The sequence below is a fragment of the Enoplosus armatus genome, chromosome 6, assembly GCF_043641665.1.
Source record: "Enoplosus armatus isolate fEnoArm2 chromosome 6, fEnoArm2.hap1, whole genome shotgun sequence".
Taxonomy (NCBI): domain Eukaryota; kingdom Metazoa; phylum Chordata; class Actinopteri; order Centrarchiformes; family Enoplosidae; genus Enoplosus; species Enoplosus armatus.
In genome coordinates, this window is record NC_092185.1 from 10,970,413 (window position 1) to 10,984,883 (window position 14,471).

The following is a 14,471-nucleotide window of genomic DNA, read 5'->3' on the forward strand; positions in this document are numbered from 1 at the left end:
AGCTCTTGTTAGGTTGTCGTCTCTCTACAGCTAGATCTGACTGGATATCTGTTTAGAGAAGACTCTGTTTATCAACCGACAGCTGATCTCCACCGCCAAATGGGAAGTTCATGTTGCAAAATGAATAGCCGCACATAATGATGGAGGAACATTGCTTAGTGTGAGCCCCTGGTGTATGTATGTTGACCATGTGTAAATGCTCGGTTTTGGAGAAAATCTGCTTTTGTTTAACAGTCCTGAGAGCAGACATGTGATCCTTGATAAGCTTTTGTTTGGTTGTGTTGCAAAATGTTCTAAAAGGGGAATGTATTAACACAGTTTGTCTGATGGGAGAAGAATTGTTCATCTGTTCATAATGCTGTGCCCTGTCCAGTTTCTTACATAATCTCTGACATGAGCCCACTGGCTTGCGTCACTCTGTCTTGACAGCTGTCAACACAACACGACCGATACACACACACACATACACACACACACACACACGTATTTAAACATTCACTCACACACAACCATGCACAGAGAAGCAAATGTGTTTTTCCTGCAACATGCTTCCCTTCCGAATGATGTGCACTGTAAATGAACATATGAAAAAAAAGATATAGCAAACAGTATAGAAGCCTCGATTTCAGACCTCATTTATTGTGCACATCTATCATGAATCATCAGGCCATGAGAAAATGATTTAATGGTCCAATCGAGTAATGGGTTAAGCTCTCAGCATTATGACGGTGGCCTGGGCATGGGGCTGTAATGTAAGGGATAATCTTAATCCTTCAACGTTATGTCAGTAGTCCAAGGGTTCAGTGGAAACAGCCAGGAGATTTTGACAAGTGATTTTTTTCAATGTTTGCACAAGCCTGTAGGATTTTCAGTTTTATTTTGTGCATGTTACCAGCTGTGATATGCTGTATTGCAAATTTGAACAATATAATTCTAAAACGTATCAAAGAAATTAAAGAATAATTACCAGGAACTAAATAAAGTGTTTGTTTTTATCTGACAGGAGTCTTCAGTGGGTAATAATTGTTTAGAATTTACACTGCATAGTGACTGCTAGAGTATCAGCATTTCTAAATATTTATATTATTTATTATATACCAAATATTTCTCAGCTGCACAATTTTATTATGTCTTGTGAATGACTCTTTATATCTTTGAATGAAACAATACTACATTTACAGTGTATAGGGAGGACGTTTTCTGTCTATTCAGTGTCTGTCTATTCGATGCATATAAAACAAGAAACTATGACAGGGCCCCTATAAGCTGTTAGTGTGCAGTTGGCAATGCAATTGTTCTGGGTGTTCACATTTGACTTTCAGTTTCCAGGTCTTTCCTAATATAGTGTAGTTTTAGCAGTGGGCTGATCTCAGAGCTGTGGAGAAGACAGTGAAGGGCACTGGGTGAACATGCAGAGGCCTCGCTGCCCTATTGTACATGTGCTCTGAGTGACACGTCATCCCCTCAAAGGGCCTGCTAGTGTGGTGAATCAGTGTCCTTGAACTGCTCAACCACAGACAGACAAAGAACAAGCTTTAGCATTCGGCTTGACTGTCTCCTCTCTCTGCCATGCCCATTGTCCGAGACACCCACGCCAGGCTGCAATGCTGCATACAGGAAATCAGTCTTGAGCCGCTGCTCGGCCCTTATGGTTATGCGCGTGGTGTGATTGTGCTGCAGCGTGATTCACACATAATCTTGGCGTCTCAGCAGGTGTCTTTGAAGTGGCCTGCGTGCAGAGGCCATCTCACAGTGCTGCGAGGAGCGGCAGGCTGCTGGGATGGGCTTTAGCATGGCTGCCCGTCTAACTGTGGCTGGCTTTGATGTCGTAAACAGAGCAGGCAGGGCTGGCTGGCAGGGAAGCGGGCAGGCAGGGAGGCAGGGATGCAGAGAGGAAGGCAGGCAGGCGCGGTGAATGGGATCAGTGGCACTGCACTGGTCAAGCTCAAGCGAGCCAGCAGCTGCCTGTTTCACACCAAGAGGCAGTTAACACCGCAGCTCATGTCAATAGATATTGACTGCCAGATTGGGAGTGCTTATAAGTACAGGCCTTTTTGTTTGACTGACTCCCCTGTGAGAATTCAGTTTAAATTATCCTCAGTGTCTGAAGTGTAGCTTAGGGGCCCCATGACCAGTCACTCAAGAGGACAACTTGCACAGTCATACAGATATACAAATATTGACTTAGGCTGATAGTGTAGGTGACTTCATGGTGTATTTGATCTCCATTGTGTCATTGCGCGGTATTTATTCTCGCTGACCCCCCTCTCCACATATTTTTGAAAGCAGCTTATCCCAGTGCGGAAATAACTATATGTTCAGACTGAGGTCTTCTCTCATACAAGAAACTACAGAGCCCTGCCTCAGCCGGTCCAGAGACAAACCCTTTTTACTGTTGAGTGCACTGAGCATCCAGGGGCTTGTGCAGCGGTGAGTGAGAGGGTGTTAGCTGGTGAGGCTGTGTGCACTCAAGGCCTTCCTGCTGCAGATAGGGCTTTGTGAGGCTTGCTTGTGTATGTGTATGCCCTGCCCGGCCTGGCACCCCCGCGTCTCTCCTCCCACTGCTTTCACCTGATGTGGCACAGCCTCTGTCAGGCCTGAGCGAGCGCCCAGCCAGCTCCGCTTCTTCAGGAGAGATGAAGGCATCTCACAGCTATGCTGTGGGGGTGGGGAAGCTAGCAGCAGCCTAAGCCTGGAGCTATCAGAGGCTGGAGCTCAGAGCCAAAAGCCTGTGGGCTGGATAGGGTGGGTGGAAGCTTGGCTTAACTTGGCAAGACAACCATAGCCACAGCCCTGCACTGCCACCCAATGGCTGGGGCCTGTCACTACAACCTTTAGTTCGCCATAACCACAGCTAGTCATAATTACAGCACGCTTCAGTTGTTGTGAGTGCATGTCAGAACAAATTATGTAAGTAATGAGGCTGAAAATGCTAAAGGAGTCGAAACACACTGCACTGCTAATGCTCATGCAGGGAGAACACAAAAACAAACAATAGAGTGCACTCATACAGAGACAGACCTAACCGAAATAACAAGCAACTGTGCACAGTAAGGAAAAGATTAATTATAAATTAACCCTCTCAGTAAGGTTGTGAAAGCCCGCCTCCTGCCTGGATTTCACTCTAATCCGGGCCGACGAGGTGCAGTGCCCTCTATTGTATGTGAGAATCACAAATCGCAGGAGGTGTTGTCTGGAGGAGAATTAATTGTGCATGTTCCACCACTCCCTTTTGTTCATTTTACTAAAATGTAGGCTAATTCCATGTAAACATGGCCGGTCTTGTTGACTCCAGCAGCGCGAGGAGAACAGACACAGATTCCTGAATGAATAGAGTGTGGCTCCGGGGTTAGTGGATTAGAGGCTCTGTGTTAAGGGCCTCTCCCGGGCATGCCTCAGGGACAAGGACATTATCCACATGACACATTACAAGCTGCTAGGAAGATGATTAAAATGGGCAGAGATCTCTGGATTGAACCCTCGCAGAAGTACTTTTGATGTGATCAAACTAGTTTAAAGAGGTTGGTTGTTAAGGTGTACGAGGGATATTTGAAGCTTCCAGTTTTGGGAGGAGGCATGAGGCTTCATAGTAGACAGTTAGGCCTGGCTGGAGGGGAGAGGCTGATGTAACACTTAGACATAGTGAATGTACCACCACTTTTTTTTTATTATTATAATTTTTATTGCATCTTATTAAGGCAAAATCATAATATTCCTCCCCTAATTGGTATAGACTCGTGCTGCAATAGCTCCATGTGCTCTGATTGGTTGGCTGCATTACTGGTTGGAGAAAACCATTACATCGTGAGAAAATATCCCGCGGTGATCTTTCCTCGATTTAGATCAGATAGCAGAGTTCGTCTGGCGCTGCAGTGCACTGTTGGGATGGTGGGACTGAGATGTTGGAGATGTGGAGGAGGGCTGTGAGATAGAGATCTCTGGAGGAAGAGAGAAAGGGGGGGGGCAGAGGGGGGAGGTGGAGGTGGAGAGGGATGTAGCATCAGTGGCTGCAGTGATAAAGCTGAGAGCAGTGGGACAAGCTGGGAGTTCTGTGTCTCTGATGTCTGTGTGTTCTGTCTGTTCTGTTGTGTTGCCCTGTGGTCTGCTCCTGAAGAGAAGGCCAACGATAGATGAGGCCTGTCCTCTATGTGCTTTTTGTCCTCTATGGCGGGTGAATCACAGGCCTGTCAACAGCACAACACCACAGCCAAAACCCCCACTGAACGCAGTCACCGCCACCGCTCCATCCAGCACAGTGGGCATGTTCTGATTGTTTGTGGCCACAGTGGATTTACTCCTGAGGTTTTTTATGGTTTTGAAGTTTAAGAGGCTTCATGAAGTCAAGTTTTCAACAGCGAATATGTGGCTAAAAGAGCCTTTGTCATTGCACAGAGCTAGTATTAGTACTACTGTGGTGTATTAGGGTTTGTGGGTAGCAGGTTTTTTCCTTATGTAAGTTGTGTTTAGGATGCAAATTGACACCATGTTTACATTGGTTGCTTGTGAGGACTTAAAATGGCCTCCTTCCTTTCACACACACACACCCACTCATACACACACACACAACTCTGTAAATATTCAGCTAATGCTCTGTGGAAGTGAGGATTCAAAAGCCACCGGATGAGATGTTTTTAGAAGCACAGTGCTCTTTCATGTACCAACATGGATCCATGGTGAGGGTGTTGTACAGTGACTTGTGACAGCAAATGTTGATTTTTTTTTTCTATTTCTTTCATTTCCTTTTCTTCTCGGCAGCTCAAATCGAAATAATTCCCTGCAAGATCTGTGGAGACAAATCATCAGGCATCCATTACGGCGTGATAACATGTGAAGGCTGTAAGGTAAGCATCAAGAGACCAAACCCTTTTGTGTCATGTGTGTGTGTGTGTGTGTGTGTGTGTGTGTGTGTGTGTGTGTGTGTGTGTGTGTGTGTGTGTGTGTGTGTGGGACAGGAGAGCTGAGAAGGCGAAGACAGGGGAAAAATTGAGGAAGCAAAGAAAGTTGCTTGCTAGGAAAAAACGTTTGAAAATGTTGCTGAAGTTTTACGATGATTTGGAGAGGGACTGCGAAGTGTAAACACACAGAACATGATCATTAAAGTGGTCAAGCACCACAGAGGACATCACAGAAAACCACAATTAGTAGGACAAAGTCATTCCTCTGCCTTGCTCTGCCTTTCCCTCCCAGGGACATGTCTTTTCACAGTTTTTTTTTTGCTTCTGCTGCAGCCTGCTCTTCTTGAAATAAAATGATCAAAAGGAGAGTGCTTTGAATTATAGCAGATTGTTGGCTGTTTGCTACAGTGTTGCTTCCACTGAAGCCGCCTTTTGTACTGTTTCAAATGCACCAGCCATTCACAGTGAGGGGAATTTTGTGCTTAGAGTGTATTCTTGTCCCTGTGCTTGTCACCAGGCACATCATTAGCATTCCTCAGCCAGCCTGCACCTTTGCTGTTTGCTCCTGTCTGTGTGTGTGTGTGTGTGTGTGTGTGTGTGTGTGTGTGTGTGTGTGTGTGTGTGTGAGGGAGGGAGGGAGAGAGAGAGAGAGAGAAAGAGGGAGAGAGGGAGAGAGAGAGAGAGAGAGAGAGAGAGGTTCCTTTCAGCTGTTCTTCCAGTGCTCCTCTCCCTCACACAGGAGCTAGAAGGAACAAAACACTAAAGAATAAACTGCTGAAATCTATCTTTAATGATTGCTAATTAGTCCAAGGCAGAGAGGCCTTTAATGATATGTGCGAGTACAAAAGTTTGGACCATAAATCATAGCATTATTAAAGAGTGCTGCTTGTCACTGGCAGTTATAGCCTGTTTCCATAATGGCTTCCATTATAAAGCAACTTGGCAGCTGTCAGCTGTTTTCTTGTAATTAAACAGCCAATGAGCAGCTAATTAAGACATATGTGTATGGAGCAGTAGAGTGGGGCATGTTAATGATGTGCTGGAATCAATTCATTAAGTCAAAGGATGAGGAATCCAGTTGGTGTGCATTCGCAATCCTTTAGCACTGCACATGCCAGTGCTGTGTTAATCAACACTAATAACCCCGCTGAAGAAAAATACCATCCACTGTTATCATTCCTACCCAAAACACACCACCCTCCTGCTGTACACACTGGTGAAATACAGCGCTCTTTGAATGCCATATATTGTAGCGTAACAACCAGGAAAATACCATCACAGTAGTGTTATTATCTAATCTGGTTGGCAGAAGTAAAATAAAAATATCACCACTAGAAATACAATAAATGAGTAATGAATTTTGTCAGCACAAAAACACTATGAAGACATGAATTGATCCTTCAGTCCCAGAACATTTTTTCCACCCACATTGGTTCATCCAGTAACCCGAGGTGTATCCATGCCCCTTTCCTGTGCAGGGCTTCTTCAGGAGGAGTCAGCAGAGCAATGCAGCCTACTCCTGCCCCCGCCAAAAGAACTGCCTGATCGACCGCACCAGCCGCAACCGCTGCCAGCACTGCCGGCTGCAGAAGTGCCTGGCAGTGGGCATGTCACGAGATGGTAAGTGCTTGATGGAAAAGGTGGGCGGATAGAGCAGGGTGGCGTGGTGAGTCGGGAGAGGTGAATAGCCCAGGTTCAAGCCCCTGTGTGGGCAAGACTCTGCTCTGCTCTGCTGAAGTGCCTTTGGACTAGCGCTTAAGGGATGCTGCTGTGGACTCTGATTTCTGTATGACAGCAGGGATCAAATCATCAGTTGGCATTTTTATAAGTTAATGATAGTGTATATTTAGTTTTTATTATTTAGAAATGTATTCAAATGTATTTACAATCCAGGAATTTATCTGCGATTTGATTTTAACAACTATGTAATTTGTAACTGTTTTTTTACTTGCTTAGAGTGACTGGTCAGCAGCTAATTTGTGTTATTTACCCATTTTTATTTTTACTTTCTATTACTGGATGATTTTATGAGCTGTGCTTATAGCAAGAGGACATTGTTTACTTCTTGCGGCAGGAAACGCAACTTTTCTGTAAAATGTCTTTGCTCCTGGGTAAAAATCTGGGTATTTTTAGAGAAAATCTATAAAAATGATGATCCGGAGGTATATTACCTGAAAGAGTAGAAGGAAAAACACCACTATAACTCTATTGCAACAGCTTAACACATAGCTGCGTTTCAATAGCCATTAGGAGCGGTGCGTGTTACTTTCTGTTTATCCTTATTGTTATTTACACACACACACACACAGATAATGACTGCCATTATTCTCAAAGAGACACAACAGACATATCCCTAGAAAACCGCGACATGAACACATGTTAAGACGTCTATGTTCGTTGTCTGCCTGTAGCAGGTGACTGCTTTGTCTGTGGGACTAATTTGTTGCTGTGATAGAAACTAGGTTTGATGAAATAGGAGGTTGTCATTAGTGCTGCTGCAGCTGAGATGCTGTAATGGGAGCACACAGGTGGGGATGTGTGCTGGAGGGCTCCTGCTGTGCCAGGCTGGTCCAGACTGAGCTGGCCCAGACTGGGCTGAGCTGAGGAGATTATATCAGGACAGAACAGATGTATTATGTTTTTATTTTAGTAAAACACACACAGGAACGCACACAGGCAAGTGAAAACCTGAACATGCTTGCACAGAGGCTGGCACGACTTTATGCACACTACTTTGCTTAAATTCAGTTATACACACATGCATACATATTCATGAATGTGAATGAACACAGAAGTACATTAGCACTTATGAGTGCCTTTGCATAGCCACACACATTCCTCACATGCACATACACACACACTCTCAGGACAGACGAAGGTGACTCTTGCCTTCACTCAACACACCAGAGCCCATCTGCCCGCACTCTCCTCTGCGTCGCTCCACTCGCTTTCCACTGTGCGTAGACAAACACACACACACACACACTGTGACCGGCTGACATACTGCCAGGCCCCCAGAACTCAGGCCAAGGAGTCTCATTCTCAGCACCACTGTTTAGTCTGGAAACCTTGAAACAGGAGGCAGCAACTTAGCCTGTCTCATGTTTGAGTGGCCGGTAAGCTGTTAGTCACTTCCCACTTCTGCCTCTGTGCTTATGAAGCTGTTCATTTTTGTAATAATCTCTGTCATTACTGATCCCTCCTGAAATATGGAGATTAGCTTTTTTTTGTCATCAGTGTTATCTGTTAAGATAGTATATCACTCTTTAATATTACTGGAGTACTGTACTGTACATCAGTCTTGTGGAGTATGATGCTAATAGCAGGCATCTTGTGGTCTAATAGTAACATGCGGCTTTAGCATAGATTAGTGGTGTGTTGCTGTGTCAGGGGAGGGCACAAATTGACAAATGACCTCTGAATGTGGTACACAATTTATAGCAAGAAGGGAATTCATGTGTAATCCTTTTCCCTTGTTGTCTACACAAGTCATTGTCTCAGACTCAGAAACCAAGATTTAGTTTTTCTTCAAAGGAGTACGAATTTAGCCAATTTAGCCATTCGATTTCTGAACAGTTCCACTGTTAGAGGCATTTTCTAGACTATAGTAGAATTTTAAAAATTACATTTGGTTCATGAAAATTATTGAAATAAGTCTATGTGTGTTGGTAACCCACCCCACTGTTATGATTATTTTACTTATTAGAGAGTAAAATGTGAAGACTCAACAATAAAATGGACAAAACGACTCCATAAAATGGCAATCGCATTTGAAAGGATGTATAATTTCTTAAATAGTTTCTGGTAACTTTATGGTGAGAAGCCTCCAGGTGCCACATGTAGAAAATAAACATACAATTCAGTTAAATTCGTTTGTCGATTGATTGATTGTTTCACTGGAGTCACATGTTTTTGTCTTGCTAATCACAGCGGTGAAGTTTGGCCGCATGTCGAAGAAGCAGCGAGACAGCCTGTACGCTGAGGTCCAGAAGCACCGGCTGCAGCAGCAGCAGCGTGACCACCAACAACAGCCGGGAGAGGCGGAGCCACTCACACCTAGCTATGGCCTCTCAGCCAATGGCCTCACAGAGCTCCATGATGACCTCAGCGGCTACATGGATGGTCACACCCCTGATGGCAGCAAACCAGACTCGGCGGTCAGCAGCTTCTACCTGGACATCCAGCCATCTCCTGACCAGTCAGGCCTGGACATCAACGGCATCAAGCCGGAGCCCATCTGCGACTTTGCCCCCGGCTCTGGCTTCTTCCCTTACTGCTCCTTCACCAACGGAGAAACCTCCCCCACCGTGTCCATGGCTGAACTAGGTAAGGAGCAGGAGAGAGGCAGGGGGAGACAAGAGGAGAGACAGCAAAATGGAGGAGGGGGGAGAACAACTCAACCGTGGGGCAAACGACACAAAGGTTGCTTAAAATAGCAGGAGGTTGGAGACTCATCTCCAACACTCATTAAAAGAGCCTCTTTTTTGTAATTAGTTTCCATTAATTAGGGCCAATCAGGATCCAGCAGGGCAGGCGTCTGGGGAAATCATTTTTTTAGGCTCCCCTGTGCCTAGGAACTCCTTTTAACAGATGTGTTTTCAAAACCATTTAAATTCTTATACTCAATATTTCTCTCAGAGAAAATGTGACCTTTGTTTCAGTGAGTAACGTGGCGCCCCTCCTCCTCTCCATGCATTTGTGTCATAACTAGATTGGCTTTGCCTCAACCTTAAGTTATGAGCTTCCTGCAGGCAGTAAAAGGAAATGTCAACAAGCCTTTTCTCAGTCAAAAAAAAAAAACTACGCGTATCCGCCTCTCCTCCTTCTTGAAAGCTCAGTAAATAAATGTTCTTTTCCTGTGGCATATTTCATCAGTGAGGTCTTCCCTTTCACATAGGCTTGTGAGTAACATTCATATCTCAGCTGTGATCTTCTGGGTTTGTGACGATGGTTGTATTGCAGAGCACCTGGCCCAGAACATCTCCAAGTCACACATGGAGACATGTCAGTATCTGAGGGAGGAGCTGCAGCAGATGACCTGGCAGGCCTTCCTGCAGGAGGAGGTGGAGAACTACCAGAGCAAGGTAACTCCACCACAAGCGGGCCTGTGATGGCCTCTGCAGCAGTTACAGTAATCGAATCCATTGTTTTAAAGCAGATAACCCATTCTCTGTCCTATCTGTTCTTAGCCCCGGGAAGTCATGTGGCAGCTGTGTGCTATCAAAATAACAGAGGCCATTCAGTATGTGGTGGAGTTCGCCAAGCGCATCGACGGCTTCATGGAGCTGTGTCAGAACGATCAGATAGTGCTGCTGAAAGCAGGTATGACAGCCTGTCAACATGGCCTGCTGCCGTCAAACTCACCCACCACCACCACCCCCCTCTGGCATTGTCACAAGGGCGAAGCTGACCTGACTGCACAAAGCCCTCTTCTTCAGACGCACAGACAGTGTCACCGAGAGGAGACCCCACCCTGCCTGTTTCCTTTCTCTGTCTCTGTCGTTCTCTATTTTCCTCCGCTCATTACAAACATAGCAGGGATGGACACAGCATTAGATAAGCAATGTGCTCCTGAGCTCAGATAATACCTATCATGACGGCTGCCATTTCCCTCTCTTTTTCCCAGACAACGATGATGTCTGCTTATTCCGGCTGCTCTCATGAAGGCTTACTTGCAGAATATTAAATGCAGCTATGGCTCCGTGCACACTGTCACCTATATTTAATGCGTAAATATAAATGCCCACACAGATAACAAACAAACCACACATGCAGCAAACAAACACCTCTCCTGGGTCTTTCCCTGAGTATTATTTACATTAGCCCAGCCAATATGAATAATGAAATAAAGACTGAGATCCCTTGTCAGACATGACATTTTAAAACAGTCGCATCTCCCTTAGAGGCAGTAATGGCTTCTGTTACATTTTCTTGATCCTCTTATTCACTCCCACAGAGTGCTACAAATTGCAGGATAGAATAAATTCCCTACCTATCTTGCTAAATAAAGGTTGAATGAATAAGCACTGTCACTCCTGAATGAAGCGCAATTTTTATCTGGCATGTCATTATGGAAGAATAGCCTTCTGTCTATGATATTATCATCTGCAGAGGTGTTTTTTTTTCCTCTGACGGCAGTCTTCTTTATTTCAAAGTGGTTGTGTTATTCATGCTGTAGAAGAGTAACACAAAGCACAATCATGTGTTTTGCATCCCTGACTGATGTGTAACTGTTAGGGAAAAACAAGAAACAAAGCTCAGATTCAGCATCTTGTTCCTGTCTGTCTCCACAGGCTCTTTGGAAGTTGTGTTTGTCAGAATGTGCCGTGCCTTTGACTCGCAAAACAACACAGTCTATTTTGATGGAAAGTATGCCGGACCTGATGTGTTCAAGTCATTAGGTAAGTGGAGTGGGTGTATGTGTGTGGGTGGGTGTGTGCATGTGCACGTTTGAATGAGTTTGTATGTGTGTATATTTGTAGGTTTGTGTGTGTTTCTTACAGTGTCTTACTCCTCCCCTCGGTGTAATAGCCAAAATTAGAGTTTGCTGTTCTGTTCTACACAATGCTGAAGGCCTGGAAGCAAACACTGAGCACTCATCCCTGCCTCACCTGGCATTGCTGTCTCTGCAACGGTTATTTATGGTAGAACAGAGATGTTAGTGAGGCTCTGCTGCATATGGCTCCTGTAACTGTAGAATAAATAAAGCCAGACGGGGTGTCTTCAGGGAGAGCACTATCAAAACCATCAATGATAGTCTGATATAAAACATCTCAGGCGAAAGCAAATAGCGTTCGTGTTTGACTGCCATGACATTAGTAAGACTCTCCACCATGGATTCTTCTCGCATTTCCAACTGCTATTTGACAAAAAAAAATGTAAACGTGTCCCATAGTGGCAGTGAAAATGCTGAATTCTGCTTCTCAGTGTAAGTTTACAATTCCTTGTAACTCCCTGTTTGCGTGTGTGTGTATGAGTGAGCATGTGCATCTGTCCCGGCTTCGAGAGTCCCAGTGTCCTGTGTGTTCTGTACAGAGGGGTCCGCAGCACGGGAGGCAGAGTGATGGGCTTCCCGAGCCGCGGTGGCATCCGCCTGTCTCTTTCTATCCCCGATAATTGATTTAACTAAAAGCCTCAATAGTGACCTCATTTTGGCTTGCATAACACCACCCAACTGCCAAAAGTGACTCGTCTGGGAGGCAAAACTCAGTAAAAGCATTGCCTGTTCTCCTTAAGACGCTCCCATGTGCTGTCAGCATGCCGCTCTTTTTCATTCCTTCCCCTTCCTCTCCCCTCCCTGTGTGCCTCTCTCCCAATAAAGATCAAGAGTGAATGTTGTTCTTTGGTCTTCCTCATCCTAAGCCCTCTCTCTGTGTCCTTTGCTGTGGCAGGCTGTGACGACTTGATCAGCTCCGTCTTCGAGTTTGGGAAAAACTTGTGTTCTATGCACCTGTCTGAGGATGAGATCGCCCTGTTCTCCGCCTTTGTGTTGATGTCTGCTGGTAGGTGTCACTCACAGTGCAAAGAGAAAAAAAAAAGGTAGACACGCATTCACCACGACAAGGAATGCTGTTGCCCTCCTGTTTTTCTCTATCAATTAATATCTTATATTAGCGGCAGTGCATCATTACTTTTCACACGAGCCGAGTTGACTGTTAAGGCCTTCCATGTGTTTGTACATTAACAAAAAGTTGCAATAATTTACTTTCCAGACCGGTCCTGGCTCCAGGAGAAGGTGAAGGTGGAGAAACTCCAGCAGAAAATCCAACTGGCCCTCCAGCACGTCCTGCAGAAGAACCACAGAGAGGATGGTATACTTACAAAGGTACAGTGGGAAGCAGTCCATCCATTATCCCTTAAAGTAGCTGTCTGCTAAGCATGCTCTACCCTTGTAGCAGTGTAGTCTCCCACTGTTTAGGATCTTTGTCCACATCAACCGTTTTTAGTGCATTAGATTAAACCGACACAGATTGCAGGGGAAGCATTCATAATGTTACATGAAATGCCTTTTTATTGGAGGAACAGTGGAAATGTATCAATTGTAGTAGCTCCATAATATGAAGTGTCAAGTTTTCCTCGTGCCTCAGCGCTTGTCTCAATATTTACAAGTTTGTTTGCCCGTGTGTGCGAGGAAATACACTGTAGGGAGGAATGTTTTTCACTACCATTGCTCCATGTCCTTGCCTCCCTGTGAATCTAAACAGCCTGTCTCCTCTCTCTCCACAGTTGATATGCAAAGTGTCGACACTGCGAGCGCTGTGCAGTAGGCATACAGAGAAGCTTACAGCTTTCAAAGCAATATACCCAGACATTGTGCGTGCCCACTTCCCCCCCTTATACAAGGAGCTGTTTGGATCAGACTTTGAGCAGTCCATGCCCGTTGACGGGTAGCAGCCCTGCCAGGTGCCAGTGTGCCCACCGTAGGGGAATGTGGAGGAGGAATCTGAGACACTTTATTGGTGCCCTGCACAAACCAGAGCGGACAGATGGCACGCTGTTCAACTTCTTCTTTTACATCGGAGGGGAGAGCTTAGGGAGTTGATTCTCAAGGTTTACTTTATTGAATTTAGTTCTCTTTGGAAGACTTGTGGGACCCGACACCCCATGGGACATGAAGAGGAGATAGGGACAAATAATTTCTGTCTGGTTGAACTTGACCCTCTTTTGCGCATTTCTAACATGGAACACAAGATTCACTTCATTTCATTCATTCATTTTCACCAGTATTTATTGCATCACCATTATTATGATTTATCTGCGCATCTGACTCATAATCGTGTAAACAATTAATGAGTCACCTTTGGAATAAAAATAGCTGGAGATAAATCCACATCAGTATTATTTGTCAGGTTACGCTCCCCAAAATAGTTTTTAGTATTTTAACATTCAAAACTTTGAACAGTCTTTTCCCTTTCTTGCTTCAAAGACGATATCCCCAAACTGAAATAAAACAGCTGATAAATGCGCACATTTTGGTCAAGTTCAGCCTTTTTTTTTCCCTTTTTTTTTCTCGTGTTCAGTCGTATCTGAAGGACGCAGTTCCTGGAATGAAAACTCACGGCGACTTTGATGGAGGGTCTGTCGGCATGGTGATGCAATCGGCACCTCTCTGTGGACAATCGTTTAAAAAAAGAAAAAAAAAGAATTCTGGTAATTCTAAACGCAATGATTTTAGCTGTCAAAGACTCCATCCACCATTGTTGCATAGTGAAATCATGTAAGGCCATCTGCTATTAATCCTTCTCTGGACAGGTGCCCTGGAGAAGCACAGGGCACCAACACAATGAAAAGGGTCCATTCCACCTGTTTTATAATGTACTACAGGGTATATGGTCATAAGTACTTACTATACAGAAAAAAGTAATGTTTATAGAATCTATTTTAAATAACATGTATGATATTAGTAGTTAGACCATTCTTAATTGTTGAATTGATAAGGCACTTTTATTTACACCTTTCTTTAATTTAAGACTTGTATATTTACCTAGTGATGTGTTGCATGTGCACAAGAAATACAAGTTGAACCATGGTCACAAAGGCTAGTCCTGGGAGCTGTAGAAGATACTGGTCTGGAAG

The 14,471-nt window shown here is 44.6% G+C and overlaps 1 protein-coding gene across 3 annotated transcripts in view; it reads left to right on the plus strand.

Moving 5' to 3' along the window:
* Nucleotides 1–13,423, plus strand: part of roraa (RAR-related orphan receptor A, paralog a) — a 168,340-nt gene extending 154,917 nt beyond the window's left edge. For all 3 annotated transcript variants that reach the window (XM_070906781.1, XM_070906779.1, XM_070906780.1), the window contains 9 exons: nucleotides 4,756–4,841; nucleotides 6,374–6,515; nucleotides 8,826–9,221; nucleotides 9,858–9,979; nucleotides 10,085–10,217; nucleotides 11,189–11,296; nucleotides 12,287–12,397; nucleotides 12,608–12,720; nucleotides 13,122–13,423. In XM_070906781.1, coding sequence (XP_070762882.1) covers nucleotides 4,756–4,841; nucleotides 6,374–6,515; nucleotides 8,826–9,221; nucleotides 9,858–9,979; nucleotides 10,085–10,217; nucleotides 11,189–11,296; nucleotides 12,287–12,397; nucleotides 12,608–12,720; nucleotides 13,122–13,286 — 1,376 coding nt within the window. In that variant the 3' untranslated portion in view covers nucleotides 13,287–13,423. The remainder of the gene's footprint in view (nucleotides 1–4,755; nucleotides 4,842–6,373; nucleotides 6,516–8,825; nucleotides 9,222–9,857; nucleotides 9,980–10,084; nucleotides 10,218–11,188; nucleotides 11,297–12,286; nucleotides 12,398–12,607; nucleotides 12,721–13,121) is intronic.
* The last annotated feature ends 1,048 nt before the right edge of the window (nucleotides 13,424–14,471 follow it).